The sequence below is a fragment of the Rhinoraja longicauda genome, chromosome 2 (genome assembly GCF_053455715.1).
Source record: "Rhinoraja longicauda isolate Sanriku21f chromosome 2, sRhiLon1.1, whole genome shotgun sequence".
Taxonomy (NCBI): domain Eukaryota; kingdom Metazoa; phylum Chordata; class Chondrichthyes; order Rajiformes; family Arhynchobatidae; genus Rhinoraja; species Rhinoraja longicauda.
Window position 1 is genome coordinate 19023648 of NC_135954.1, and position 27781 is coordinate 19051428.

At 44.3% G+C, this 27781-nt stretch overlaps 1 protein-coding gene across 2 annotated transcripts in view; it reads left to right on the plus strand.

The window, feature by feature from the left end:
- Window positions 1–27263, plus strand: part of zdhhc11 (zDHHC palmitoyltransferase 11) — a 122148-nt gene extending 94885 nt beyond the window's left edge. For both annotated transcript variants that reach the window (XM_078415777.1, XM_078415770.1), the window contains exons 6-11: window positions 3965–4120; window positions 4637–4758; window positions 14262–14320; window positions 16268–16376; window positions 20124–20208; window positions 23543–27263. In XM_078415777.1, coding sequence (XP_078271903.1) covers window positions 3965–4120; window positions 4637–4758; window positions 14262–14320; window positions 16268–16376; window positions 20124–20208; window positions 23543–23934 — 923 coding nt within the window. In that variant the 3' untranslated portion in view covers window positions 23935–27263. The remainder of the gene's footprint in view (window positions 1–3964; window positions 4121–4636; window positions 4759–14261; window positions 14321–16267; window positions 16377–20123; window positions 20209–23542) is intronic.
- Window positions 27264–27781: the final 518 nt, after the last annotated feature.

Genomic DNA, 27781 nt, shown 5'->3' on the forward strand with positions numbered 1-27781 from the left:
ACAATTCCTTCCAACCATTAAAAGGTGTGGCATAAATCCCCACTTTGTTGGTTCTCAGAAGAGCAATTTCTGTGTTTCATATTCCAGCCCAGTGTGCGTGATCTTTGATGGAACGTTTCACTGTGATATCGGGAGCCAGAGGAGTTTTGCCGAGCCCTGTATTTTTTGGAACTATCGCAATCTGTTCTCTCCACCCCACCGCCATCCTTCATCTATCCCAAAATTTACCATGTTTAGTTTAGTTTAGTTTAGCTTAGAGATGCAGCGTGGAAACAGGCCCTTCGGCCCACCGAGTCCGCACCGACCAGCAATCCCAGCACATTAACTCTATCCTATTCACATTCGGGACAATTTGTTGTTTTATACAAAGCCAAATCTGCTGCAAAAATGTGGTGCCATCGTACCCCTTACATCACTATCTTTAAATTCATAATAACCAGTCAGTAAAAAAGGAAGATAGGTGAAGAACGACAAAACAAAATGCCGGGATTGCTGCAAATGTGGAATGGGAGCAGAAAATGCTGGAAAAACCCAGTGGGTCGTGGAGCATTTTTGGAGGGAGGAACGCAATTAAGATTTCAATAATGTAAAAACAAGGAACTGCAGATGCTGGTTTGCAAACAAAAAGACACAAAGTACTGGAGTAACTCAGCGAGTCAGGCAGCATCTCATGAGACCATGGTTAGGTGACATTTCAGGTCCTGAGCCTTCTTCAGTCTGAAGAAGGGCGCCGATCTGAAATATCACCGATCTATGTTTTCCAGAGATGCTTCCTGACCCGCTGTGATACTACAGCACTTTGTGACTTTAAAATTTTTTTTTAATTAATCCTTAATCAGAACATTAGAACACTGGAATTTAGAAGGATGAGGGGGGATCTTATTGAAACATATAAGATAATTAGGGGATTGGACACATTAGAGGCAGGAAACATGTTCCCAATGTTGGGGGAGTCCAGAACAAGGGGCCACAGTTTAAGAATAAGGGGTAGGCCATTTAGAATGGAGATGAGGAAGAACTTTTTCAGTCAGAGAGTGGTGAAGGTGTGGAATTCTCTGCCTCAGAAGGCAGTGGAGGCCAGTTCGTTGGATGCTTTCAAGAGAGAGCTGGATAGAGCTCTTAAGGATAGCGGAGTGAGGGGGTATGGGGAGAAGGCAGGAACGGGGTACTGATTGAGAGTGATCAGCCATGATCGCATTGAATGGCGGTGCTGGCTCGAAGGGCTGAATGGCCTACTCCTGCACCTATTGTCTATTGTCTATTGTCTATTGTCTATTAGGCATAACGGTGGAGCTACTGCAAACTTGTACGTCTTTGGAGTGTGGGAGGAAACCAAAGGTCTCTGAGAAAACCCTCGCAGGTCACGGGGAGAACGTGCAAGCACCATACAAACAAGCACCCGTAGTCAGGATCGAACCCGGGTCTCTGGCGCTGTGAGGCAGTAGATCCACCGTTATGCCTAATGTTCTGATTAAGGATTAATTCAATCTTTTTTTAAAGTCACAAAGTGCTGTAGTAACTCAGCGGGTCAGGCAGCATCTCTGGAAAACATGGATCGGTGATATTTCAGATCGGGGCCCTTCTTCTGACTGAAGAAGGCTCAGGACCTGAAATGTCACCTACCCATGGTCTCATGAGATGCTGCCTGACTCGCTGAGTTACTCCAGCACTTTGTGTCTTTTTGTTTTCAAACCAGCATCTGCAGTTCCTGTTTTTACATTATTGAAATCTTAATTGTGTTCCTCCCTCCAAAAGTGCTCCACGACCCACTGAGTTTTTCCAGCATTTTCTGCTCCCATTCCACATTTGCAGCAATCCTGGTGTTTTGTTTTGTCGTTCTTCACCTATCTTCCTTTTTTACTGACTGGTTATTATGAATTTAAAGATAGTGATGTAAGGGGTACGATGGCACCAGATTCTTTCAGCTTAACCTTCCTAATGATAATATGTATTTAACCTTGACCTAATGCTCCAGTACCTGAGGGAATACACTATAGTGAAAAACAATAGTGTTTTGTTTAATTGGAGAGCAGAATCCTTGGTGGTATTCTCAACTTGTCACTGGAGTGGCAACAAAGTCATCCAGACAATGCCTTCAAATGATGATCCCATGGAGCTTGCTGAGGAGGGAGCTTTTCAGCCACGAGATGTACATTCATTCTGCCAATGAATGTGTTGTGGAAATGGACATTAGTCATGCATGGGCTTGACTGATCATAGTTAACCCTTTGGGCTATCCAGCCTGTCCATGTGATTGTGAAGTGATTGTACATGATAATGTACCCGGCAAGGCCCGGGCTACTTCCACTGCAGCACCCATCCACTTGTGTCCTACGTGTGGGCGTGCCTTCCGGGTCCGGATTGGCCTCACCAGTCACTTCCGGACCCACAGTCACCAATCCTCCAACTGAAAGTGAAGTCATGGTCATCTTCGAACCCGAAGGACGAACAAGAACAACAACAACAACAACAACATGATAATATACACCCTCTCATCTCATTGAAATGATACGGACTGGAGGAGAGGCAAAAAGGACCTCTCTTCCTCCACCATCTTTACTTAAACTTCCCTTCAAACTTGCCTCTTCTCTCAATGAATAAATGAATTAATACGTTTATTGGCCAAGTAGGGACACATACAAGGAATGTGCCTTGGTGCTCCGCTCGTGTAACAACACAAACATACAGTAAACAATTAAGAATAAAGCATAAAACATTAAGAATACAACATTACAGTTTAAACATGTGAGTGAAATAAACCAGAGCAAAAATAAACTTTTAACCACCTGACCTAATGTGTTTGGTTTAGTTTGGAGATACAGTGCGGAAACAGGCCCTTCGTCCTGCCGGGTTCTTGTCGACCAGTAGTCACCCCGTACACGAGCACTATCCTGCACACGAGGAACAATCTACAATTTTTTACCAAAGCCAATTAATTTACAAACCTGTACGTCTTTGGGGTGTGGGAGGAAACCGGATCATCCGGAGAAAACCCATGCAGTTACAGGAAGAAGGTACAAACCTCTTACAGACAGCACCTGTGGTCAGGATCGAACCTGGGCCTCTGCCGCTGTAAAGCAGCAACTCTACCACTATGCGCTGCTGCGCCACCGCAGTTTTAGTCTCAGATCAAGTTAAAACTGCTATGAGACACCGAGGAATGTTGTAATCTGTTATAAACACATTGATGCAGTAGTTCAAATAAAAACCAGCCTATGTCGCAAGATAGATGAGATGGCAAGCCAAAGAATTTGGGCTCGAGCTGCCATATGCTGAATGACATTCAGTTTCAAGTGAAATTGCCCTTGACCTAACTACCTGCTGTTGCTGTGGAGCAAAGATACGATAGACAATAGGTGCAGGAGGAGGCCATTCGGCCCTTCGAGCCAGCACAGCCATTCAATGTGATCATGGCTGATCATTCTCAATCAGTACCCCGTTCCTGCCTTCTCCCCATACCCCCTGACTCCGCTATCCTTAAGAGCTCTATCTAGCTCTCTCTTGAATGCATTTAGAGAATTGGCCTCCACTGCCTTCTGAGGCAGAGAATTCCACAGATTCACAACTCTCGGACTGAAAAAGTTTTTCCTCATCTCGGTTCTAAATGGCCTACCCCTTATTCTTAAACTGTGGCCCCTTGTTCTGGACTCCCCCAACATTGGGAACATGTTTCCTGCCTCTAACGTGTCCAACCCCTTAATAATCTTATACGTTTCGATAAGATCCCCTCTCATTCTTCTTAATTCCAGTGTATACAAGCCTAGTCGCTCCTACAAAGGTAGAATCAAAATATTCAGGGACTCAACTCAGTTATTTTGAGTTTACGCTGGCAATACACTATATTATCTACTGCTCGATTTGGGTGGATGTTGCAAATTTGAAGTAGCTGGTGTGATTATGGACATGTTATAATACAGTCAGTCGCATTGTGTTTGAATGACTGCATTTTGTTTTATTTGCACAGATGTTCAAGGAAACAACACTTGGTTAGCATTTTTGCCCATTGCACCAGTGGAAACATCGCAAGCTGGAATTTTGGTCATCGCAGGAATCACCATCATCCTCAGCCTTGCTTCGCTGATGTTACTTGGTCACCTGCTGTGTTTTCACATTTACCTGTGTGAGTGTGGAGCGATTCACAGCCACTTCACTTGTCATTTCGAGGTTTGCTGTTATGGCAGAGGAGTTTTATTTCTGTGGGTCAGGTGGGCTGTTGGGGAAGAAGCTGAGTTCTAGGTTTTAGACACTTGGTTTGTTGGGGACAGCCGGAAAAGTTGGGTGTTTGAGATGAAAGAGTGCCGTGACAGACGGAAGCTTTCTTTATTGTCTCGGATGGCAACGGTCCCTTTAGGGAACATCAGTTAAAGTCATGGAGCTGTACAGAAGGGAAAAAAAAAGGCCCTGCAGCCCAATTTGTCCATGCCGACCACGTTGGGCGAGTCCCATTTGACTGCATTTGGCCCATCGCCCTCCAAACCCTTCCTAACACGTATCTGTCCAAATGTCTTTAAAAAGTCAGAATTCTTCACTCGTCCCATGTGGTTTCTGGTTCCCTAAACATTGCAGGTCTGGTGCTGGTTGGACTCCGTCAGTTTCAGGAAAGTATGGCGAATGCTATTTCTGTTCTTTTTTCTAGCCTTCAAGAAGTTGAGTACGTACGAGTACGTTGTACGGGAACGTCACAATCAGGACATCCGGGATCATGGGAACGATCCTGAGTCTGCACACACTGCATCGGCCCGGATGACAGCTCTTCAGGTACAGTGCAAGCGAGGCTCAGTTCAGCACTGCCTAATCCGTGTTGACGTCTGGGAAGTATGAAGGAGGCAATCCCACTCTGTGGTGGCATCAACTACACGCGACACTAAGCTGAAGAAGAAGCTGGGAGTTAAGCAATGACCACATTTCATGGCTGCAAAATGTTTCTTTCCTTTATTTGATCTTTGTCGATTGCATGTAGACCAATGGTGCTGTTGATTTAAAAATGAGGTTCAGGTGCTTTTTATTGAGACTTGGGCTGGGATCTCCCCATGGTCAGTATACTTGGCTTAAAGAGTGGACGTTTAAGAGAGTCAAGAGTGTTTGGTTGTCATATGTCAAGTCAAGTTAAGTTTATTTGTCACATACACATACACGATGTGCAGTGAAATGAAAGTGGCCATGCCTGCGGATTGTGCACAAAAAAGAATTACAGTTACAGCATATAAATAAGTTAATACAGAGAAGACAACATTTAGTCCCTGGAGTTATAAAAGTTAACAGTCCTGATGGCCTGTTGGAAGAAACTCCGTCTCATCCTCTCCGTTTTCACAGCGTGACAGCGGAGGCGTTTGCCTGACCGTAGTATCTGGAACAGTCCGTTACTGGGGTGGCAGGGGTCCCTCATAATCTTGCTTGCTCTCGATCTACACCTCCTGATGTATAGGTCCTGCAGGGGGACGAGTGTAGTTCCCATGGTGCATTCTGCCGAACGCACTACTCTCTGCAGGGCCATCCTGTCCTGGGCAGAGCTGTTCCCAAACCAGACTATAATGTTGCCGGACAGGATGCTCTCTACAGCCCCAGAGTAAAAGCAATGAAGGATCCTCAGAAACACTGAATTTCCTCAGCTGTCTAAGGTGGTAAAGGTGCTGCTTTGCCTTACCCACCAGTGCGGCAATGTGCGTTGCCCATGTCAGATCCTCTTTGACGTGGACTCCAAAGTATTTAAAACTGCTCACCCTATCCACAGTAAACCCATTTATCTCCAGTGGCGTGTACGTCCTTGGATGTTGAGCCCTTCTAAAGTCCACAATCAGCTCCTTAGTTTTTGTGACATTCAAGAGGAGGCTATTGTCCTGTCACCAGAGTGCCAGATCAGCCATCTCCTCCCGGTAGGCCTTCTCATCGTTGTCGGAGATCCGGCCCACCACCACAGTGTCATCATCAGCAAACTTGTAGTCACGAAGTGGAACAATGAATTTCTTACTTGCAGCAGCACAACGGGTTGGAAACACACATTGGTGCTCAATATATAAAAAAAATAAACAAACAGGAAGAAAGGAAGTTAGGCAAAATAATTGGACCCGGTGGAACATCCCCTGTCTGCAGTCATCCTGCGTTACAAGATATGCCTGGGATATATCTTCTCGATGCTTTTGCTCAGAGAGTCATACAGCAGCCCAACTTAGTTTGTTGTCACGTGTGCTGAGGTACAGTAAACAGCTTTTTTGTTGCGTGCTGTCCAACTTGCAGACGCCAACCAACATGCCTACACAAGACTCACCTGCCTGCGTTTGGCCCAAATCCTTCTAAACCTATCCTATCCATGCACCTGTGCAAATGTTTTTTTTAAACTTTGTGATAGTACCTGCCTCAACTTCCTCCTCTGGCAGTTCAGCAACTAGGCCTGTATACGCTGGAATTTAGAAGGATGAGAGGGGATCTTATTGAAACATATAAGATTATTAAGGGTTTGGACACGTTAGAGGCAGGAAACATGTTCCCAATGTTGGGGGAGTCCAGAACCAGGGGCCACAGTTTAAGAATAAGGGGTAGGCCATTTAGAACTGAGATGAGGAAATTGTTTTTCAGTCAGAGAGTTGTTGTAAATCTGTGGAATTCTCTGCCTCAGAAGGCAGTGGAGGCCAATTCTCTGGATGCTTTCAAGAGAGAGCTAGATAGAGCTCTTAAAGATACTCCAAAGATACTCCAAAGACGTACAGGTATGTAGGTTAATTGGCTGGGTAAATGTAAAAATTGTCCCTAGTGGGTGTAGGATAGTGTTAATGTACGGGGATCGCTGGGCGGCACGGACTTGGTGGGCCGAAAAGGCCTGTTTCCGGCTGTATATATATGATATGATGATATGATGATATGATGATATGATAGCGGAGTCAGGGGGTATGGGGAGAAGGCAGGAACGGGGTACTGATTGTGAATGATCAGCCATGATCACATTGAATGGCGGTGCTGGTTCGAAGGGCCGAATGACCTACTCTTGCACCTATTGTCTACAACAACAATACAATACAATATATCTTTATTGTCATTGTACCCAGGGGTACAACGAGATTAGGAATGCGCCTCCCATACGATGCAATAATTTAAGTAATTTAGACAGCAGCAACCCAACGAAACGAAACAGTTGTAACAGTTTTGGACAGGGTAAAGTGCAAGTTGATCTATGCGTTGTGGCCATCCGGCTCAGCAGGACCGGTTCATAGCAGCTATGGCCCTGGGGATGAAGCTGTTCCTGAGTCTGGAGGTGCGGGCGTAGAAGGCCTTGTATCGTCTGCCCGATGGAAGGAGTTCGAACAGACCGTTGCAGGGGTGTGAAGTCTTTGTGCATGCTGGTGGCTTTTTTGAGGCATCGTGTGTTGTAGATGCCCTCTAAGTCTGGTAGCTGTGTTCCGATGGCCCTCTGAGCTCTATGGACTACCCGCTGTAGAGCTTTCCTTTCTGCCTCTGTGCAGCTGAGGTACCACACAGGGATGCCATGCGTTAGGATGCTCTCGATGGTGCAGCGGTAGAAGGTCGTCAGCAGCTGTTGGGGTAGACCAGACTTTTTCAGTGTTCTTAAGTAGAACAGTCTTTGTTGTGCCTTCTTGACCAGCACAGCAGTGTTATTGGACCATGTTAGGTCCTCCGAAATGTGAGTGCCCAGAAACTTGAAGCTGGACACTCTCTCCACACTGTCCCCGTTGATAGAAATCGGGGCATATTCCCCGTTATGTGACCTACGGAAGTTGATGATCAGCTCCTTGGTCTTGGTGGTATTTAGGGACAGGTTGTTATCCGAGCACCAGTCCGCCAGGTTCTGCACCTCCGCTCTATAGTTTGTTTCATCCCCGTTGGTGATCAGCCCGATCACCGTTGTGTCATCTGCAAACTTGACAATGGTGTTGGTGTCGAATGCAGGAACACATGAGACCTACCAACATTGTGTAAAAAAAAAAAAAATTGCCCCTCAGGTTCCAATTATATCTTCCTCCCCCCCCAACCCCCACCTCACCTTAAACCTATGCCCCCTGGTTCTTGATTCCTTCATTAGCATTGCCTTGTTGGAAATACAGCAGAAATCCAGATTGTGTTTAGTAACATTGGGAGGAAGTAAACAACCCAAAGGATTTTGTAGGGGTGCTCTTCAGTTTATATAAACTGAGGTTGAAGTACTAAGGAAACCATGAGATAATTCTAATCCAACATCTTCAGCACATTGGAATTCAGTTCAGTTTATCATCATATATGTACAGCCGGAAACAGGCCTTTTCGGCCCTCCAAGTCCGCGCCGCCCAGCGATGCCCGTACATTAACACCATCCTACACCCACTAGGGACAATTTTTACATTTTTTTTTTTTTTTTACATTTACCCAGCCAATTAACCTACATACCTTTTAGTTTTAGTTTTATGTCACGTGTGCAGAGGTACAGTGATAAACTTTTGTTGCGTGCTATCCAGTCAGCAGAAAGACAACATTTGAATGCAATTGAGCCATTTACGGTGTATAGATACATGATAAGGGATCAATCTGAAGAAGGGTCTCGACCCAAAACGTCACCCATTCCTTCTCTCCTGAGATGCTGCCTGACCTGCTGAGTTACTCCAGCATTTTGTGAATAAATACCTTTGATTTCTACCAGCATCTGCAGTTATTTTCTTATACTACATGATAAGGGAATAACATTTATTGCACAGTAAAGCCAGCAAAGTCCGATCAAGGATATTCCAAGGGTCACCAAAGAGGTAGATAGTAGTTCAGCACTGCTCTCTGGTTGTGATAGGATGATTCAGTTGCCTGATAACAGCTGGGAAGAAACTGTCCCTGAATCTGGAGATGTGCATTTTCACACCTACATCTGGAGAAGAGAGAGTGGCTATGGTGCGATTCATCCTTGATTGTGCTGTTGGCCTTGTCGAGGCAGCGTGAGGTATAAATGGAGTCAATAGAAGGGAGGTTGGTTTGTGTGATGGTCTGGGCTGCGTCCACAATTCACTGCAATTTCTTGCGGTGGAGCTGTTCCCAATCCAAGCTGTGATGCATCCTGATAAAATGCTCTCTATGATGCATCTGTAGAAGTTAGTGAGAGTTACAGGGAACATGCAGAACCTCCTAAGCCTTCTAAGGAAGTAGAGGTCTTGGTGTGCTTTCTTGGTTGTTGCTTGGTGGTCCATGAGACGTTGTTGGTGATATTAACTCCTGGGAATCTCTACTTCGGCACCGTCAATGCAAACTGGGGCATGTGTACCGCTTCGCTTCCTGAGGTCGATCACTATCTCCTTTGTCTTGCTGGCATTGAGAGAAAGGTTGTTGCTTCAAAACGAGGTTCTCAATCTCCTTCCTATACTCTGTCTAATCATTATTTGATATCCAGCCCACAATGATGATGTCGTCTGCAAATTTGGAAATTGAATGAGATTTGTACATGGCTGCACAGTCGTGGGTGCACTAGGAGTAAAGAAGGGGGCTGAGAATGCATCCTTGCGGCGCGCCTGCACCTGTGGTGAGGATGATTTGTCCCCTCTCCTCACTGATTGGGGTCTGTTGGTCAGGAAGTTGAGGACCCTGTTGCTGAGATGAGTGCTGACACCAAGTCATAGAACAGAAGGAAGGTGACCAAAGTTCCTCCTGCATTTGTGGAGATTTTGCAGAATACACTTTCTCACTAAGGTTTAAAATGCGATGGCTTGTAATAGGAAGTTTAAATTTAGCCGGAAGAGTTGAAGTCTAGGTCTGGATACTTGATTTTTAAAATGCTCATCCAGCTTTTAAATTCTCATCAGCCCCAAACTCCTCGTTCATCTGTACCTTCTTCCGATCCCACCACCCATCATCTTTCTTCCTTGCCCTTGCCGACCATCGCATTTTAAACCTTAGTGAGAACGTGTATTAGACAATAGGGTGGAGGAGTAGGCCATTCGGCCCTTCGAGCCAGCATCGCCATTCAATGTGATCATGGCTGATCATTCTCAATCAGTATTCTGCAAAATCTCCACAATGCAGGGGGAACTTTGGTCTGTTCTTCTGTTCTATGACTTAGTGTCAGCACTCAACTCTGCAACAGGACCCTCAACTTCCTGACCAACAGACCCCCATCGACGTTAGTTCCATCTCCCCTGCGTTTGGCCGATATCCTTCAGCACACAGCTAATCCTTGTGTGCCACCACTGGTGAACCTGGTTTCATTTGGCTGGACTTTCACCCCTAATTCTTTCCTGGAACTTTTTTGCCTCTCTTCCATGAAAAGAACCTATTTTGCACAGTTTTCCATTATCTGTCCTAATATTTTGTGCTGAGAGTTGGCAAACATGGAGGTGTAAGAAAGAAAAAATAAGGATGAGGTCATGCCTCCACTTCTGTTTGATAACATCACAGCTGATCTATTATCTCAGCACTATGTTACTGATACCAACCTCTGTCCCTTGAATCTCTTGACATTCATACTAACACAGCAATTAATACTGCTGCTGCCTCTCAGCTCCAGGAATCCTGGTTTGTTTCAAGTCTTTGTGGACTTTGTACATTCTCTCCAAGACTGCTGTGGGTATCCTGTGGGGGTTCTGTTTCCTCCCACAACCCAGGTCGATTAATTGGCCACTGGAGGCTAATGCCAAAAAGAATCAGAGATGTGATGGGCACGGTGAGGGAGAATAGGTTGCAGCATTTCAGGGAATAAGTAGAATGGGATTTATGATATAAAACGTAAGAGTACAGAAGAATGCAGAAACAAGGAACTGCAGATTGTTTTGCTGATTTACAAAACAATCCCACGCAAAGTGCTAAAGTGACTGATTGGGCCAGGCCAAAATGTCACCTATCCATTTTCTCCAGAGATACTGCCCGCCCCGCTGAGTAACTCCAGCAGAATGTGTGTATTCCTGGAGAACATGGATCGGTGACGTTTTGAGTCGGGACCCTTTTTCAGATTGAATGCAAAACTTGTCAGGATTGTGTGAAGAGGACAGTGCTTGATTGCAGTGGAATCTGCATAGACTGTTGGACTGGGTACAAGGAACGCAGATAGACAATAGACAATAGACAATAGTTGCAGGAGTAGGCCATTCAGCCCTTCGAGCCAGCACCGCCATTCAATGCGATCATGGCTGATCACTCTCAATCAGTACCCCGTTCCTGCCTTCTCCCCATACCCCCTCACTCCGCTATCCTTAAGAGCTCTATCCAGCTCTCTCTTGAAAGCATCCAACGAACTGGCCTCCACTGCCTTCTGAGGCAGAGAATTCCACACCTTCACCACTCTCTGACTGAAAAAGTTCTTCCTCATCTCCGTTCTAAATGGCCTACCCCTTATTCTTAAACTGTGGTCCCTTGTTCTGGACTCCCCCAACATTGGGAACATGTTTCCTGCCTCTAATGTGTCTAATCCCCTAATTATCTTATATGTTTCAATAAAATCCCCCCTCATCCTTCTAAATTCCAGTGTATACAAGCCTAATTGCTCCAGCCTTTCAACATACGACAGTCCCGCCATTCCGTGAATTAACCTAGTGAACCTACGCTGCACGCCCTCAATAGCAAGAATATCCTTCCTCAAATTTGGAAACCAAAACTGCACACAGTACTCCAGGTGCGGTCTCACCAGGGCCCGGTACAACTGTAGAAGGACCTCTTTGCTTCTATACTCAACTCCTCTTGTTATGAAGGCCAACATTCCATTGGCTTTCTTCACTGCCTGCTGTACCTGCATGCTTCCTTTCAGTGACTGATGCACTAGGACACCCAGATCTCGTTGAACAGCCCCTCTTCCTAACTTGACACCATTCAGATAATAATCTGCCTTTCTATTCTTACTTCCAAAGTGAATAACCTCACACTTATCCACATTAAACTGCATCTGCCATGTATCCGCCCACTCACACAACCTGTCCAAGTCACCCTGCAGCCTTATTGCATCTTCCTCACAATTCACACTACCCCCCTGCTTAGTATCATCTGCAAATTTGCTAATGGTACTTTTAATCCCTTCATCTAAGTCATTAATGTATATCGTAAATAGCTGGGGTCCCAGCACCTTAAATCTATGTCCTCTGGTTCTCAATTCCCCTACTCTGGGCAAGAGCCTCTGTGTGTTTACCCGATCTATTCCTCTCACTATTGTGTACATCTCTATACGATCACCCCACGTCCTCCTGTGCTCCAAGGAATAGTCCTGGTCTGTTTAACCTCTCTCTGCCTCTAGCTCAGGCCCTCGAGTCCTGGCAATATCCTTGTAAATCTTCTCTGCGCCCTCTCCAGCTTGACGACATCGTTCCTTTCACATGGTTATAGGAAACTGAACACAATACTCTAAATGTGGTCTCACCAATGTCTTATACAACTGCAACATGACCTCCCTACTTCCATACTCAATACTCTGACTAATGAAGGCCAATGTGGTGAAAGCCTTTTTGATCTGACCTTGAAATCTTGATCAATCTTGCATGAGAAATAAAAATACTGAGCAATTGTGGACCAATTGGCCTCTCTAGACAGCATTGCCATTCAATTAAATCTTTGCTGATTCAATGGTGGCCTTGACTACAGTTTTCCATTGTTATTGACACCCGTTCTATTCAGATATCAGAATTTCCACCTTGAATACATTCAATATATTCAATGGCTCAGTGGCTTCAAATCCATTAAAACTAACCGACAGGTGTAACGCTGTTGGTGTATTTAGGCAGCTATGTTGTCCCTGGTGACAAGAAGATCCTGTGCTGGGTATTATTGAATCTTTGCAACATTTCATTTGGTCAAATACCCATGTAATATCATTTAGATTTTAGATTTAGAGATACAGCGCAGAAACAGGCCCTTCGGCCCACCGGGTCCGTGCCGCCCAGCGATCTCCGCACATTAACACTATCCTACACCCACTAGGGACAATTTTTACATTTGCCCAGCCGATTAACCAACAAACCTGTACGTCTTTGGAGTGTGGGAGGAAACCGAAGATCTCGGAGAAAACCCACGCAGGTCACGGGGAGAACGCACAAACTCCGTAGTCAGGATCGAACCTGAGTCTCCGGCGCTGCATTCGCTGTAAGGCAGCAACTCTACCGCTGCGCCACCGTGCCTCCGTTACACCTGTGGGTCAGTTTTAATGGATTTGAAACCACTGAGCCATTGAATACAATCATTCATTGTAAATGGCCCAAGGCACTTCAGATGTGGGTGCCAAGGCGACAAAGGAGACATGGGAAGTCAAAAAAGACATGGACAAAGATAATTGAGTTATCGGGTATTTTTAGAAGGCATGAAGACACAGTGAGGCAGGGACCCATGTTCCAGATGAATCATGTGGAGTTGCTGCCTCAGTATCAGAAACATGAATTTGACTCTGACTTTGGGTGCTGTCAGTCTGGAGTTTGCATGTTTTCCCGGTGACCGCTTACGTGTCCACTGGGCGCTCCGGTTTTCTCCACATCCCAAAGACTTGTGACTTTGTAGGTCAATTAGCCTCTGTAAAATTGCCCCTAATTTGTTGGAAATGAAAGAGAAAATGGGATAATATGGAACTAGCATTAAGGCCGCATTTGGAATATTGTGAGTAATTTTGGGCACCATATCTGAGGAAGGATGTGCTGGCTCTGGAGAGGGTCCAGAGGAGAATGTTCCCAGAAATGAGTAGGTTAACCTATGATGAGCGTTTGTCAGAACTGGGCCTGTCCTCGTTGGAGTTTAGAAGAATGAGGGCGGGACCTCATTGAAACATACAGAATAGTGAAAGGCTTGGATAGAGTGGATGTGGAGAAGGTGTTTCCACGAGTGGGAGAGTCTAGGGCTAGTGGTCATAGCCTCAGAATTAAAGGACGTAATTTTAGGAAAGAGATGAGAAGAAATTTCTTTAGTCAGAGGGTGGTGAATCTGTGGAATTCTTTGCCACAGAAGGCTGTGGAGGCCAAGTCAGTGGATATTTTTAAGGCAGAGACAGATAGATTCTTGATTAGTACGGAGTCAGAGGTTATGGGGAGTAGACTTGATGGGCCGAATGGCCTAATTCTACTCCTATTCCTTATGACTTTATGAGAACTCGTGTGAACGGGTGATCGAAGGTTGGCATTGGACGCGGTGGGCTGAAGGGCCTGTTCCCGTGTTCTATCTCTAAACTAAATAGGGAGGAAGGAAGTAATCTGGATTCATATTATGACAAGGAGGCTAGAATTGTAGACCATTTTTCTTACATTCCTGTCAGGCTATCGTGGTCTCGGTAGCTATAATTGGGAATCACGTAGTTCTCTCTCTGCTAAGGTAATTTCCTATTGTTTTTATTGTCATTACAGGGTCTACCTGAGGCCAAGTCTCAACCAGAAATAGAGGTCACCACATCCTCCAGATTGAGGTAAGGTACTCAAATATGTGAAAAACATATTTTTGAAGGAGCTCAAATTTGTCTGGCTTGGTGAGATTGTGCTACCTATCATGTACACGATATATATCATGGAGCATGCATTTGAAGCTGTCAAAATGTTTATTGATGAAATTATGTCCGAATTAAGTTTTCCAAAGTTTTACACTTGCATGTTCAAGCCAAGGAAAGTAGATTTTAAACCTGCAGTAAAATACCTGCACATTTTCACCCAAATTTTGCCTTGTGAGTTCCTTATACCTATCTTCATAATTCAACCCTTGGGATTAGTTTATAAAAGCTCAATTATTTTTCTGTGACCTGTCAATATCCAGTTTCTATTCCTGTTTATACAGATGTATTAAGAGAGTAATGCTGAGCTGTTCCAGTCTGTAGTTAATGACAGTATTACTGTACACTTGGGATTTTGGAAGGATGTGGGAGGGATAGATCTGTTCTTCCATTCCTCTGAATCATTACTGCAACTTGGTACTTCTGTGAGAAATTAGTTACCAAAGTGGGAATCATGGACTGGAGTATTTTGCAAAACATTTTTGCAAATGCCTACTTAGAGATTTTGGAAGTGAACAAGGATGACAGTGGATACAGACACAAAGCTGGAGTAAATCAGCGGCTCAGACAGCATCTTTGGAGAAAAGGAATGGCTGACGTTTCAAGTCGAGACAGACCCGAAACGTCCACTATTCCTTTTCTCCAAAGATGCTGTCTGACCCGCTGGGTTACTCCAGCTTTCTGTGTCTACCTTCAGTTTAAACCAGCATCTGCAGTTCCTTCCTGCACAGTGGATACAGCAGCTTTACTTTTGATATCAATCTTTGCTTTTGATTTCCTCAAATGTAATTGTGAAAGTTTATTGTCTTGTGCATTAGTGCCCCCTAATGCAAGATAGCAGGAAGGGATGTTGACTGCTGATGTAGTGAGAGGAAGTCCAGAAAATCTCTTCTTTTTTTAAAATCAATAAGCAGATTATTTTAACTTCAATTTGAGTTTTCATTGAAAAACCCAGCATTTGTCATCTAATGAAGGAGAACAGGGAGATAAGCAACACTTCAGTTTCCTTGTGCAAGTGTGCAAGAGATGTCAGAATAACTTTGTCTTCCATCACAGGTTTCTTCTTGGGTGAAAAGGTGTAGAGGGAGAAATAACCCTCTGTAGAATCTTAACTTGTACTTTTCAGGTCAGTTTAGTTTATTGTCACGTATACTGAGGTACAGTGAAAAGCTTTTGTTGCCTGCCAACCAGTCAGCGGAAAGACAATACATGATAACAATCGAGCCATTGACAGTTTATAGATCCATGTTAAGGGAATAAGGTTTAGTGCAAGGTAAAGTCCGATCAAAGACAATCCGAGGGTCACCAATGAGTTAGATAGTAGTTCAGGACAGCTCTCGACTTGTGGTAGGATGGTTATATTGCTTGATAACTTGAAAATACTGAACCGTCTTTGTGAAACCAGCAGGGAATCTAATGTCTACTGTATAAGAAAATAACTGCAGATGCTGGTACAAATCGATTTATTCACAAAATGCTGGAGTAACTCAGCAGGTCAGGCAGCATCTCGGGAGAGAAGGAATGGGTGACGTTTCGGGTCGAGACGTCACCCATTCCTTCTCTCCCGAGATGCTGCCTGACCTGCTGAGTTACTCCAGCATTTTGTGAATAAATCTAATGTCTACTGTGTTGCCTGTTCTACAGCTGTGTGATTTTCTTTATAAATTAATTCTACTTGTGCATTGGATGCCAATTAGTGTTTGTAATGAGTAGAGAACTACATGAACGAATCCATTGGGTGTAATGACTAGATTAAAATTCAATGGTTGCTGAGAAAGGTCAACGTATGAAGAAACTTTGGATAGGATTAAAAAAATAATTAATGAACTACTCAAGTTTTGTGAGTGATGTCCTTTCTCATTCTTCTAGTGCTTTAAAATACCAAGATCAAGGTCCGGTTGGCAGCAGATTGCCCAATGGAATCTGTCTAGAGGCGTCCAGTGTTTCCACAGCTATAAGCTCTTCTCATAGTGGTCAGGTAAGATTTAGATTCAATTATTATACTTGGATTTTAGATTTAGAGATACAGCGCGGAAACAGGCCCTTCGGCCCACCGGGTCCGCGCCGCCCAGCGATCCCCGCACATTAACACTATCCTACACACACTAGGGACAATTTTTTTACATTTGCCCAGCCAATTAACCTGCATACCTGTACGTCTTTGGAGTGTGGGAGGAAACCGAAGATCTCGGAGAAAACCCACGCAGGTCACGGGGAGAACGTACAAACTCCGTACAGACGGCGCCCGTAGTCAGGATCGAACCTGTGTCTCCGGCGCTGCATTCGCTGTAAGGCAGCAACTCTATTGCTGCGCCACCATGCCGCCGTGACTTTATTGTCACATGTACTTAGGTACAGTGAAACGCTTTCTTTTACACATAGCCCGGTAAAATCATACAGCAGATCTCACCTCGACGGTACACACGAGTCCCCACGTTTCCAGCGCTGACAAAGTTACAAGAAGTTCATGGAACAGTTTTATCTTCTGCAGCAACCAGGCCTGTTGCCGCACGGGCACCAGGCGACCCCCACCCTGCCGGGTTTCTCCCTCCCCCCCCCCCCCCCACCTCGTTCTCGGCGGCCCCCCCCCCCCGGCAGGTTCCCTCTGCGATCTCCGCGGCTTCCCCCTGGGTAGCTCTCGACAGCCCTTGTCACTCTCGGAGGTGCAGTCCCTCTCGCTGCCGCCGGTCCCCCTCGCTCTCAACAGTCCCCCTCTCTCTCCCTCGACAGTCCCCCTCTCTCTCCAGACGGTCACCCCCACTCTCTCCAGACAGTCACCCCCCTTCTCTCTCTCTCTCTCTCGACGGTCCCCCTCTCTCTCTCTCGACGGTCCCCCTCTCTCTCTCTCGACGGTCCCCCTCTCTCTCTCTTTCTCTCTCTCTCTCTCTCTCTCTTGACGGTCACCCTCCTCGCAGCCGCCGGTCCCTCTCTCTCTCGACGGTCTCTCTGTCTCTCTCTCTCTCTCTCGACGGACCCCCTCTTTCACTCGACGGTCCCTCTCTCTCCCTCGATGGTCCCTCTCTCTCTCTCGACGGTCCCCCTCCCTCCCTCTCTCTCTCTCTCTCGACGGTCTTTCTCTCTCTCGACGGTCCCCCTCTTTCTCTTGACGGTCCCCCCCCTCTCTCTCTCTCGACGGTCCTCTCTCTCTCGACGGCCCTCTCTCCCCCGACGGTCCCTCTCCCTCTCTCTCTCTCCACGGCCCTCTCTCCCCCGACGGGTCCCTCCTTGCTCTCGGCGGTGCAGGTCCCGTTGACGCCGGTGCCTCGTGGTAGTGTTCGGTGGGCCTGCAGTGGGCGAGCCAGGCCCACCGAGGGGGTCCTCCGTCATGGGCGGGCAAGCCGGGCTTGCTGGTGGGTTTGGCCGCTGCCTGCCGGGAGATTTTGGTCCTAATCTATTGCATGATTAGCCAGTGTCAGAATACAATTGAAAACATTTGTTTTTAAGAAGACTTAGTCGCTTTCTGTTTTGAATTACATGTGGCCATTAACTAGTACTACACAATGTTATTCCCTTATCATGTATCTGTACACTGTGAATGGCTCGATTGTAATCATGTAATGTAGTCATCTTTTCTATCATTTAACTTGAATGACTGTCAAAACAACTAAACAAGAAGGCGTCAAGGCATCAAAGTTTGAATTCTGCTGTCCTACTGATTTCACTGGGGTTTGCTGGTGGTCTTTCTTCCCATGGACAGCAGGAAGGAGCAGGTTCAGCTTCTCACGGTACCTCGGTACACGTGACCACAATAAACGAAACTTAACTAATCCAGCGAGGATTCTCTTTTCTGATCACCATTAATACGTGGGAAATGTACACGTGGAGGCAATACATGGTGCTTTTCCTGATTCAGTCAGAGGTTATGGTGTTGGTGCTCAAATCGCCCCATTTCCGCAGATGGACAAGATTCCACAGAAGACGGTCTCCGCAGAAGGCCCTTCAGAATAAGAGGTTATGCCAAAGTACCATCTGCGATCAAAAATGGACAGAAAAGATCTTCCAGAAAATAAATGAAAATGCAGATGCTGGAATCTGAAACAAAATAGAAATTCTGGGTGAAGGAACATATACAGTTCTGGAGGAACTCAGCGGGTCAGGCAGCATCTGTGTTAGGAGGTTTACTGTGGTGGTAAGCCGGATCTCCGACAACGATGAGAAGGCCTACCGGGAGGAGGTGGCTGATCTGGCACTCTGGTGTCGGAACAATAGCCTCCTCTTGAATGTCAAAAAAACTAAGGAGCTGATTGTGGACTTTAGAAGGGCTCAACATCCAAGGACGTACACGCCACTGGAGATAAATGGGTCTACTGTGGATAGGGTGAGCAGCTTTAAATACCTGGGAGTCCACATCAACGAGGATCTGACATGGACAACACACATTGCCGCACTGGTGGGTAAGGCAAAGCAGCTCCTTTACCACCTTAGACAGCTGAGGAAATTCAGAGTGTCTCTGAGGATCCTTCAATGCTTCTACTCTGGGGCTGCAGAGAGCATCCAGTCCGGCAACATTACAGTCTGGTTTGGGAACAGCTCTGCCCAGGACAGGATGGCCCTGCAGAGAGTAGTGCGTTCGGCAGAATGCACCATGGGAACTACACTCACCCCCCTGCAGGACCTATACATCAGGAGGTGCAGATCAAGAGCAAGCAAGATTATGAGGGACCCCTGCCACCCCAGCAATGGACTGTTCCAGCTGCTATGGTCAGGCAAACGCCTCCGCTGTCATGCTGTGAAAACGGAGAGGATGAGACGGAGTTTCTTCCCACAGGCCATCAGGACTGTTAACTATTATAACTCCAGGGACCAAATTTTATTTTCTGTATTAATTTTAATTTATATGCTGTAATTGTAACTTTATTTTGCACAATCCGCAGACATTGCCACTTTCATTTCACTGCACATCGTGTATGTGTATGTGACAAATAAACAACTTGACTTGAGGGGGTATGGGGAGAAGGCAGGAACGGGGTACTGATTGAGAATGATCAGCCATGATCACATTGAATGGCGGTGCTGGCTCGAAGGGCCGAATGGCCTCCTCCTGCACCTATTGTCTATTGACTTGACACCGAAGATAGACACAAAATGCTGGAGTAACTCAGAAGGACAGGCAGCATCTCTGGGTAGAAGGAATGGGTGACGTTTTGGGTCAAGACCCTTCTTCAGACTGACAGTCGGGTGAGAGGGAGACGAGAGATATAGACGCTTCAAGGTGTAAAAATGAGAAATCAAAGGGGGCGAAGATCAAGGAGAATGCAGAATAGATCATTGTTAGCCTGGGGCAGGTGATAACGCGGCATACAAATACAAAAAAAAGATTGTCCTCCTCAAAATATATCTATCATTGTGAACAGCAGACTCGCCATAGCCTATTGCAAAGAGAATCACAATTTTAAATCCAATTGAGTGAAAAAGTGTTCTCCATTCCACCAGGATGAAGAGGGAACTTGACAGCATTGTCCTGGCCAATATGTAACCCTCACCTAGCCTAAAAAAAGACAATCTAGCTATTATCAACCATGGCTGTTTACAGCAATATGTATAAATTGGTGGTTCCATTTCAACATTTTAAAATTGTTTAGTTAAAAAACATTTGGGACTCCTGGATTTATGCAAGTCTTTCTTGGAGCAAGAGTTGTCAAGCATTTTCTCAATTATTCCATCTATATAGGTCAGATGTTTACGATCCATTCCATTCAATCTTTTCTCTTTTGTCTGTTTCCAGTCATTGAATACGAAGATCAAAAATGGTTCGATAGGAGCTTTTCACCTCGATGAGACCAAGTTCGCTTCAGAAAGAACATCTGCTGGTAAGAAATAATTTTTTAGAAAGTCTGTCACTGCAAGACTTATACTGTGATGATATTTTCTTCAAACAGTCCCAAAAATATTCCATTATCGAGTGGTTATAATCATACTGTGTAGAAGGGAACTACAGATAGATGCTGGTTTACACCGAAGATAGAAATAAGGGTCTCGACCCAAAACATCACCTATTCATTAATTTGCTCCAGAGATGCTGTTTGATCTGCTGAGTTACTCCAGCATTTTGTGTCTATAATCATATTGTGGTGTGTTCACATCATTTCTTTCTATTTCTGCACATTTTTCCCTGCCAATTATTTATCTAGTTCTCCTTTGAAGGTTGTGAGTAAATCTCATCGCCAACTTTATCAGGGAATGCTACACAGATCGTCATATTAAATACATCAGCTGTTTTGTTAAAATAATCTCATTAACACTAACATTTAAATCTGTCTCCTCTGGTATCTCACTCTCCTGCAAGTAAAAAATGTTTCTCCTTAATTTGAACCTCCTCATGAATTTGAAAACTTTCATTAAAGAATGTGTAGAATCTAGTCATTTGTAAGGCAGCACAGCACAGTGGTACAGTGAGCCACCTCTCACGGCACCAGAACCAGGTTCAATCCTGACCTCTGGTGCTGTGTGTGTGGAATTGAATTGAATTGAATACTCAAAAGACGTACAGATATGTAGGTTAATTGGCTTGGTAAATGTAAAAATTGTCTGTAGTGGGTATAGGATAGTGTTAATGTGCGGGGATCGCTGGTCGGCGCAGACCCGGTGGGCCGAAAGGGCTTGTTTCTGCGCTGTATCTCTAAACTAAACTTTATTGTCACATGTCTCTATTGTCACAGAGAATCCAGTACAAAATCCTCCTCATGACCTACAAAGCCCTCCATAACCTGGCCCCATCCTACCTGACCGACCTCCTCCACAGGCACACTCCCACCTGCACCCTCCGCTCTGCTGCTGCCAATCTCCTATCCCCCCACATCCGGACCAAACTCAGATCCTGGGGGGACAGGGCTTTCTCCATCGCTGCTCCCACCCTATGGAACTCACTACCCCAAACCGTCAGAGACTCCTCCACACTCACCACATTCAAAACATCACTGAAGTCTCACCTGTTCAGTACTGCCTTCAACCACTGAAGGTCACCTCACCTTCTGTCTCCTTTCTCTGTTCGTTTATTTATTTATCTATTTATTCACTCCCCTATGTTCCCTAAATCCCTGTAAAGCGTCTTTGAGTATATGAAAAGCGCTATATAAATGTAATGCATCATTATTATTATTATTATTATTATTATTATGTGACAGGTCACAGTGAAATTCTTTGCTTGCATACCCCAAGGTATGCAAATAGTTGCCCATAAAGGGCCCTTACAAAGTTACAAATTCACCCCTCCCCACTATGCCAGTTCCCCCTCTGTTCTTCCTCACCCCTCCCCTCCATCACAGCGGTCCCCTGTTAAAAAGAAAACCTTAAAACACACCATAAAGATTGGGTAAGACAATCTAGACTTTATTCAAGAGCGCCAAATACAGTGATCACTGGGAGCAATCTAGGAGATTGCTCAATGAACAGAGATTCATCTGCTCCTTATATACAGAATTTCCCTTTGATGTTTTGGTTATTGCACGAGGCACTTTAGACGTTTTCCTTCTTCCAAATGGTCTTATAACAAATATACATCATGCACCTCTGAAATACACAGCAGATTAAACACAGCCCAATTCCACACCATTACAGATAAGCAAATGTCCTGTTGCCCTTTCAACCTTATTTTGTTTTACGATTGCCATTTGTCCTTTGACAACAGAGAACAGAATTTGACTAAAGTAGACTGCAGTGAGTGTCAGCTACGCATGCTCAGTTTTAACCTTCTTTAAAACACAGAATTATTATAACACATGAAGAGGACTTCAAGCATTTTTAAGCACTCGACCGATCCCCATCCCTCGCTGTCTTCTTGAAGCTTTGCGATTCATCTTTGACACCCCCCCCCCACACCTGGTCTTCCCCCTCCCTCACTGCGATCCCCCCAGGCCGAGTCCTCCTTTGTTCCTTCCCTCGGCAGCGGCGTCCTCACTTCCACGTGTCCGTCCTCGTCCGTCAGTCGGCGCCATCATCGACCGCCATCCCAATTCCTATGGGATGTCTTCAGAGGAAACGGATGTTCTCTGTTTCCTCTGAAGACATCCCAAAGACGTGCGGATTTGTATATTAATTGACTTCTGTAAATTGCCCCAAGAGTGTAGGGGGAGAAATGGGATAACATAGAACTAGTGTGAACAGGTGAGCAATGGTCGGCATGGATTCAGTGGGTAGAGGGGACTGTTTCTCTTCTACCGTACTCCCTTTCTTTTAACATACTATTCATTTTGTTTTTGTTTCGTTGTTTATTATGGGAGACACTTGCATTTCTTTGCAATGTTTTAATACAAGGGCTAATAATACAAGGGCTAATGGGGAATGGGCCGGTTATGGAGATGCCTCTTGTGATAAGGGGTCATTAGATTCAAACAGCTGCCTCTCTGATCCTCTGTGCACTTGTGATGAAAATCTATTCCACTGTCATTGTTATAGAGCTCTTACCTCTTCCCCAAGATTACAGTATTCAATGACTTGTTCTCTAGATGGCATTTCTGATTGTGTTGGTGAATTTAAATGCACAATTGAAGGCTGTTCCGTTTTGCATATGCAAACGATACATCAAACCATGCAAATAACCGAGTTCTCCTCTATTTGCAATATTCAGTGTGTCGGAAGGAATTGCAGATGGTGTTTTAAACCGAAGATGGACACAAAAATATAGAGTAACTCAGCGGGCCAGACAGCATCTCTGGAGAAAAGGAATAGGTGACGTTTTGGGTCGAGACCCTTCTTCAGACTGAGAGTCGATTCTTTCTCATGACTCTCAGTCCGAAGAAGTGTCTCGACCCGAAACATCCTTTTCTCAAGAGATGCTGTCTGCACCACTGAGTTACTCCAGCTTTTCGTGCAACATTCAGTGCTTTGTTCTCAAGGTAGCATCTCTGATTGTGTTGGTGAATTTTAATGCAGGGCTGAACACTGTTCCTTTTTTGCATATGTGAGTAACAAATAGAAGGAAGGAAGCACACAAAGAACACAGTTCTCATCTGGGGGCATTAGAACTCTTTGATCATGATCAACCTTTTCATGGGGGGCAAAGGTCGTTATCAGTGAGCAGCACCAACACGTCAGTAACATGGGTTCTTTAGCCAGTGCCACTTCCACACTATCCCGAAGCCCTTCTTCACATAAAAATGAATATATTTGTACTTTACTGGATCCTTTTGTTATTATTCTCAACAGTTAGCTCCATTCCTGAACCGCCGGAAAACTCCGAAGGAAAAGTACAGAACGATCAGAAGAACTTTCAGGGATCTCATCGGCAAAGCTTGGAGTCCATCGAAGAGATCCCAGTGGTGCAGAGCCCTCTTGGCAGCGCATCAATGGATAGTGGATGCAAGGAAGGAATGAGCAATGCAGAGAAGTGTCTTGATGCGTCCAACCAAAGTGTGCTCCCTGACAACCCTCCGAGCTCGCTGGCAAACCAAAGAGACTCCACACAGTCATCCACAAAAGCTGTGAACCAGCAACCAGCAAGGACTTACTTGGTTACACAGGATACAGAAAGAGTTCATCAGAGGCACAGCCAATTAGCACAACAGTCCAGCAAAGCTAGCCAGAATAGTCTTGGGTAAATTAAACTCCCCTGATTTTTTTATTAGATTTTTTTTTGGCGCGGTCAGTGTGGATTTAAAACACCAATGTTACTGGTAACTTAAAAAAATATATTCAACAATCAGTGATGCAGTATTTCTGGATGTGAAATTATTTGCATCAAGTGTTCCACTCCCTTTATTTTCCTGTATGGAGTGATAGACCTTGTCTGTTGAAGAGCGTGAAAAGAATAATCTCTAGAGATGGTTCTGGCTAATGTGAACCATTTGGACTTCTGGAGGTTCTGGAGACCCCTTTGTTGAACTGAGTGGAGTGTGACTCCCTCTCACCCCCAGTCTTGAGCTTGGGACCCTGTGCCAAATTCTGGCGATGTTATGGGGCAGTGACATGACACCTGAGAAGGGCACTAGAGTCTTTCCATACCTCGATCCACCTGCTGGAAGAGGGAGGGACCTGTCCTGCTCACCCGGAAACCCGTCCTGACTCTGAAGGGAGAGGACAGAAATGGTTTCATTTCTGAAGGAAGGCAGGCACCAAGAAAAGGAAGGTATCCGAACCCTCCTGGGAATCAATTCACTTTCTCCAAAGAACGTCCAATGGGCCTTAATTGTGGTTATCCCGGGGGGAAACCTGGAAACTTTCTCCAATCCAGCCTTTAACACTGAAATTGCGATCCTGAATTCTTGTCAAAAGCACGAGTTTAAAAAAAAAAATAACTGCTTGCTTTTCTTTGTGTTATCTGAGGCTGTCTCTCAGGGTTGAGGATGAATTGCCACCACTTTAGGGTTGTGGGTGCTGAGGTGGAAGTTGGTAAAGGGAACTGCGGACTCTGCCTTAGGTGGGCAGGTGGTGAGTGAGTCCCACGGTCCTTCAGCTGCTGTTACGGGGCTTCTGTGTGGCCCCAATAAAAAGACTTGAACGTTCCCAGTGCCCACTTGGATACTCCTCCTGCAGTTTGACAGGTCACAGGCAGGAATTCCCATGGGTCAGTAAGTGTATTACATCTTTTTCATGGTATAAATAATTTGATTTTTAGCTTTAAGCTTTAAGCACATTCCAGTTTGCCGATGACCAAAACAGCTACGTACGTCATAGGAGAAGGTAACCTGTTGAAAACTCTCTTTGCAGTTTCTTTTGGTTAATGTGTACTTAATAATGTAAACCCAGTTGCAGATTACAAGGAGACACAAGAAATTGCAGATGCTGGAATCTTGAGTATATGACAAAGTGCTGGAGGAACTCAACGGGTAAAGCAGCATCTCTGGAGGGAATAGATGGACGAGGTTTCGGCTCAGGATCTGAAGTCTGAAGAAGGGCCCCAATCTGAAACGTTGCTTATCCATTCCCTCCACCGATGCTACCGGATCCGCTGGGTTACTCCAGCATTTTGTGCAGTATGCTGGATTACAGGTTTAAATATCTTCAAGCCTGAGCCAATGGTCCACAAAATACCTTTTTTTTTTAAAAAGTATATAAAGTATAATGAAATAAGAGTTCTGACAATGTGTCTTTGACCTGAAACGTTAACTCTGTTTCTTTAGCCATGGATGCAGCTTGAACTACTGAGTATTTCCAGCATTTTCTGTTTTTATATTAAAAATGAGTGTGTGAATTGGCAACATATAAACTCCTTTAGCGAGCTCGTGTATGGTACCTTTGCCTTCCATGACTATAGACTTCATGTTGAACTGATGTCCAGCACAACATGCAATTATGGAATATGATTTCTTTTGAATTGCACCCTTAGTTTTCCACATTTTACAAACTCATGAAAATGTGAGCTGCTTTTAACAAACTTTACATTTCACAAGTCTACTTTTATGAAATGAAGAATGTTGAATGTGAACAATTATGTTATGCTTTTATACACTAACAAGCATGTAGAAATCGTTTTAATACCAACACAATTTGCCCTTGGTTTTTAAATAGGTTGTACAGTTTCTTATTTGTTCTATGGCTTAGCTCCTCCCCAACAGAAATTCTGTTGGATGCGAGGTATTATATATTGCATTGAAATGAAATATGAAGATCTTTATTTCTAGTGATATGAAGTTAGTACATTTGAAGTATTTTCTTCTATAAGTAACGAAATTGAATTACTTGGAAGAAATGAGATATAAATATGAAATAGAGGATTCCTGTTATATTAACATCTACACTAATCCATTTGAGGAGTTGCTCAGTGGTCTTTATTAAATATTTTCAGTGAGGCTGATTTTGCCACCAGTTAAAACATATCAATCAATTTATTTCTGTCTGCACTTCCTGTTTTAAAATATTTCCATAGCAGCTTGCCGCATTAATATTTACGTTGGCAAATTACCGTGGTAAGCTGTCGTACTCTAATAACAATCTCGACAGGTTGCTGTACCACTTCCTGACAGGAAGCTACCATTGCAGTGTGACAAATTACAACATGCATTTTCCATTCTAAATGTTGATGTTAAAAGTTACAGCAGAGAAGTCTAAAAAGACAACGGGTCACGTTTCGGGTCTGAAGAAGGGTCTCGACCCAAAAGGGGTCACTCATCACTCCTCCCAAGAGATGCTGCCTGTCCCGCTGAGTTACATCAGCATTTTGTGTCTATCTTCTAAAAAGACAATGATTTGAAATTAGGACTGAACTATTTCTCCATATCATGTTCCAATTATTCTGGCCCCTCAAATCCTGATGATGAAGTCCACAGTTTTCCTTCACTCCCTATGTCTATTACGACTAGGGTTTAATTAAAAATAATTAATGGATTTAAAAAATATTGGAAATCAATGGAAAATAATTTACCATAAAACGGCAGATTTCAACTAATCATTACTTCAAAGGAGGACCTGATAAAAGTTGGGACGTAGAAATCTTTGGAGTTTGTCACTAAACCTCAGTGAGCACAACCAGCTTGAGTTCAACCACTCCTTGGGTAGAAAGGTTTGAAGAACGGTTGGATGAAGGCAACCAATGTTTATGAGTGTTTTTCCAGCAGACATTGTACAACCAGAGACAATGATGTGCACTGTGGTTAAGATATGCCCTTTCCTACCATCATGTGTATCAACTTAGAATTTAACTTGTCGTTTAAATGCACTATTCTATTGATAAATACTGTGTACAACGTGACCCTTTTTAAGCTTTAATAGTTATGATTTGATTTGTGTTTTAGTGCCCATTTTGTGGAACTCAAAACTGTTTTTAAATGTGTGAATGAATAGAGAAGTAGGTTGTAGTAATATTTTTACCATCACTTTCACTGTTGCATCTGTTTCTTTGGCACATTTCTGCCTTTTTTGTTGGTTACTTTCAGACTCTGCAGCACATTTGAAATGAACCAGTGTATGAGAGCAAATAAAATATGAGTAATGATGACAATCATTGGGTGTGTGATCTCCACAGTTACATGACACTGACATATGCCCTTGAATTTACATTTTTTTCTACTTATTGTAGAAATGGTATGATTTTAATCAAGGAACTGCACATCATATTTGAGATCGGGACTATAGCTTTCTAAGCTTAATATTGAGTTCACCAATTTCATTTCATAAGCATTTCTAGCATGTTTTAATAATTTAATAATTTCTGATTTCATCATCACTAATTATTGTTTTCTTTTTACAAATTCTAGATTAATAACAGATCTCTAGGTTGTTAGGCTAGACTTCTGGATTACTTGTCCAGTGATTTGGCTGACATATCGCCATCATAGAACAGTACAGCACAAGAACAGGCCATTCGGCCCACAATGTCTGCTGAACATGAAGTGAAGACCATCTCTTATCTACCTGTACATAAGCCATATTCCTCTATTCCCTGCATATCCATATGCCTATCCAGATGCATCTTAATCAGATCTTCCTTGATTAAGGAGACCTGGCGGT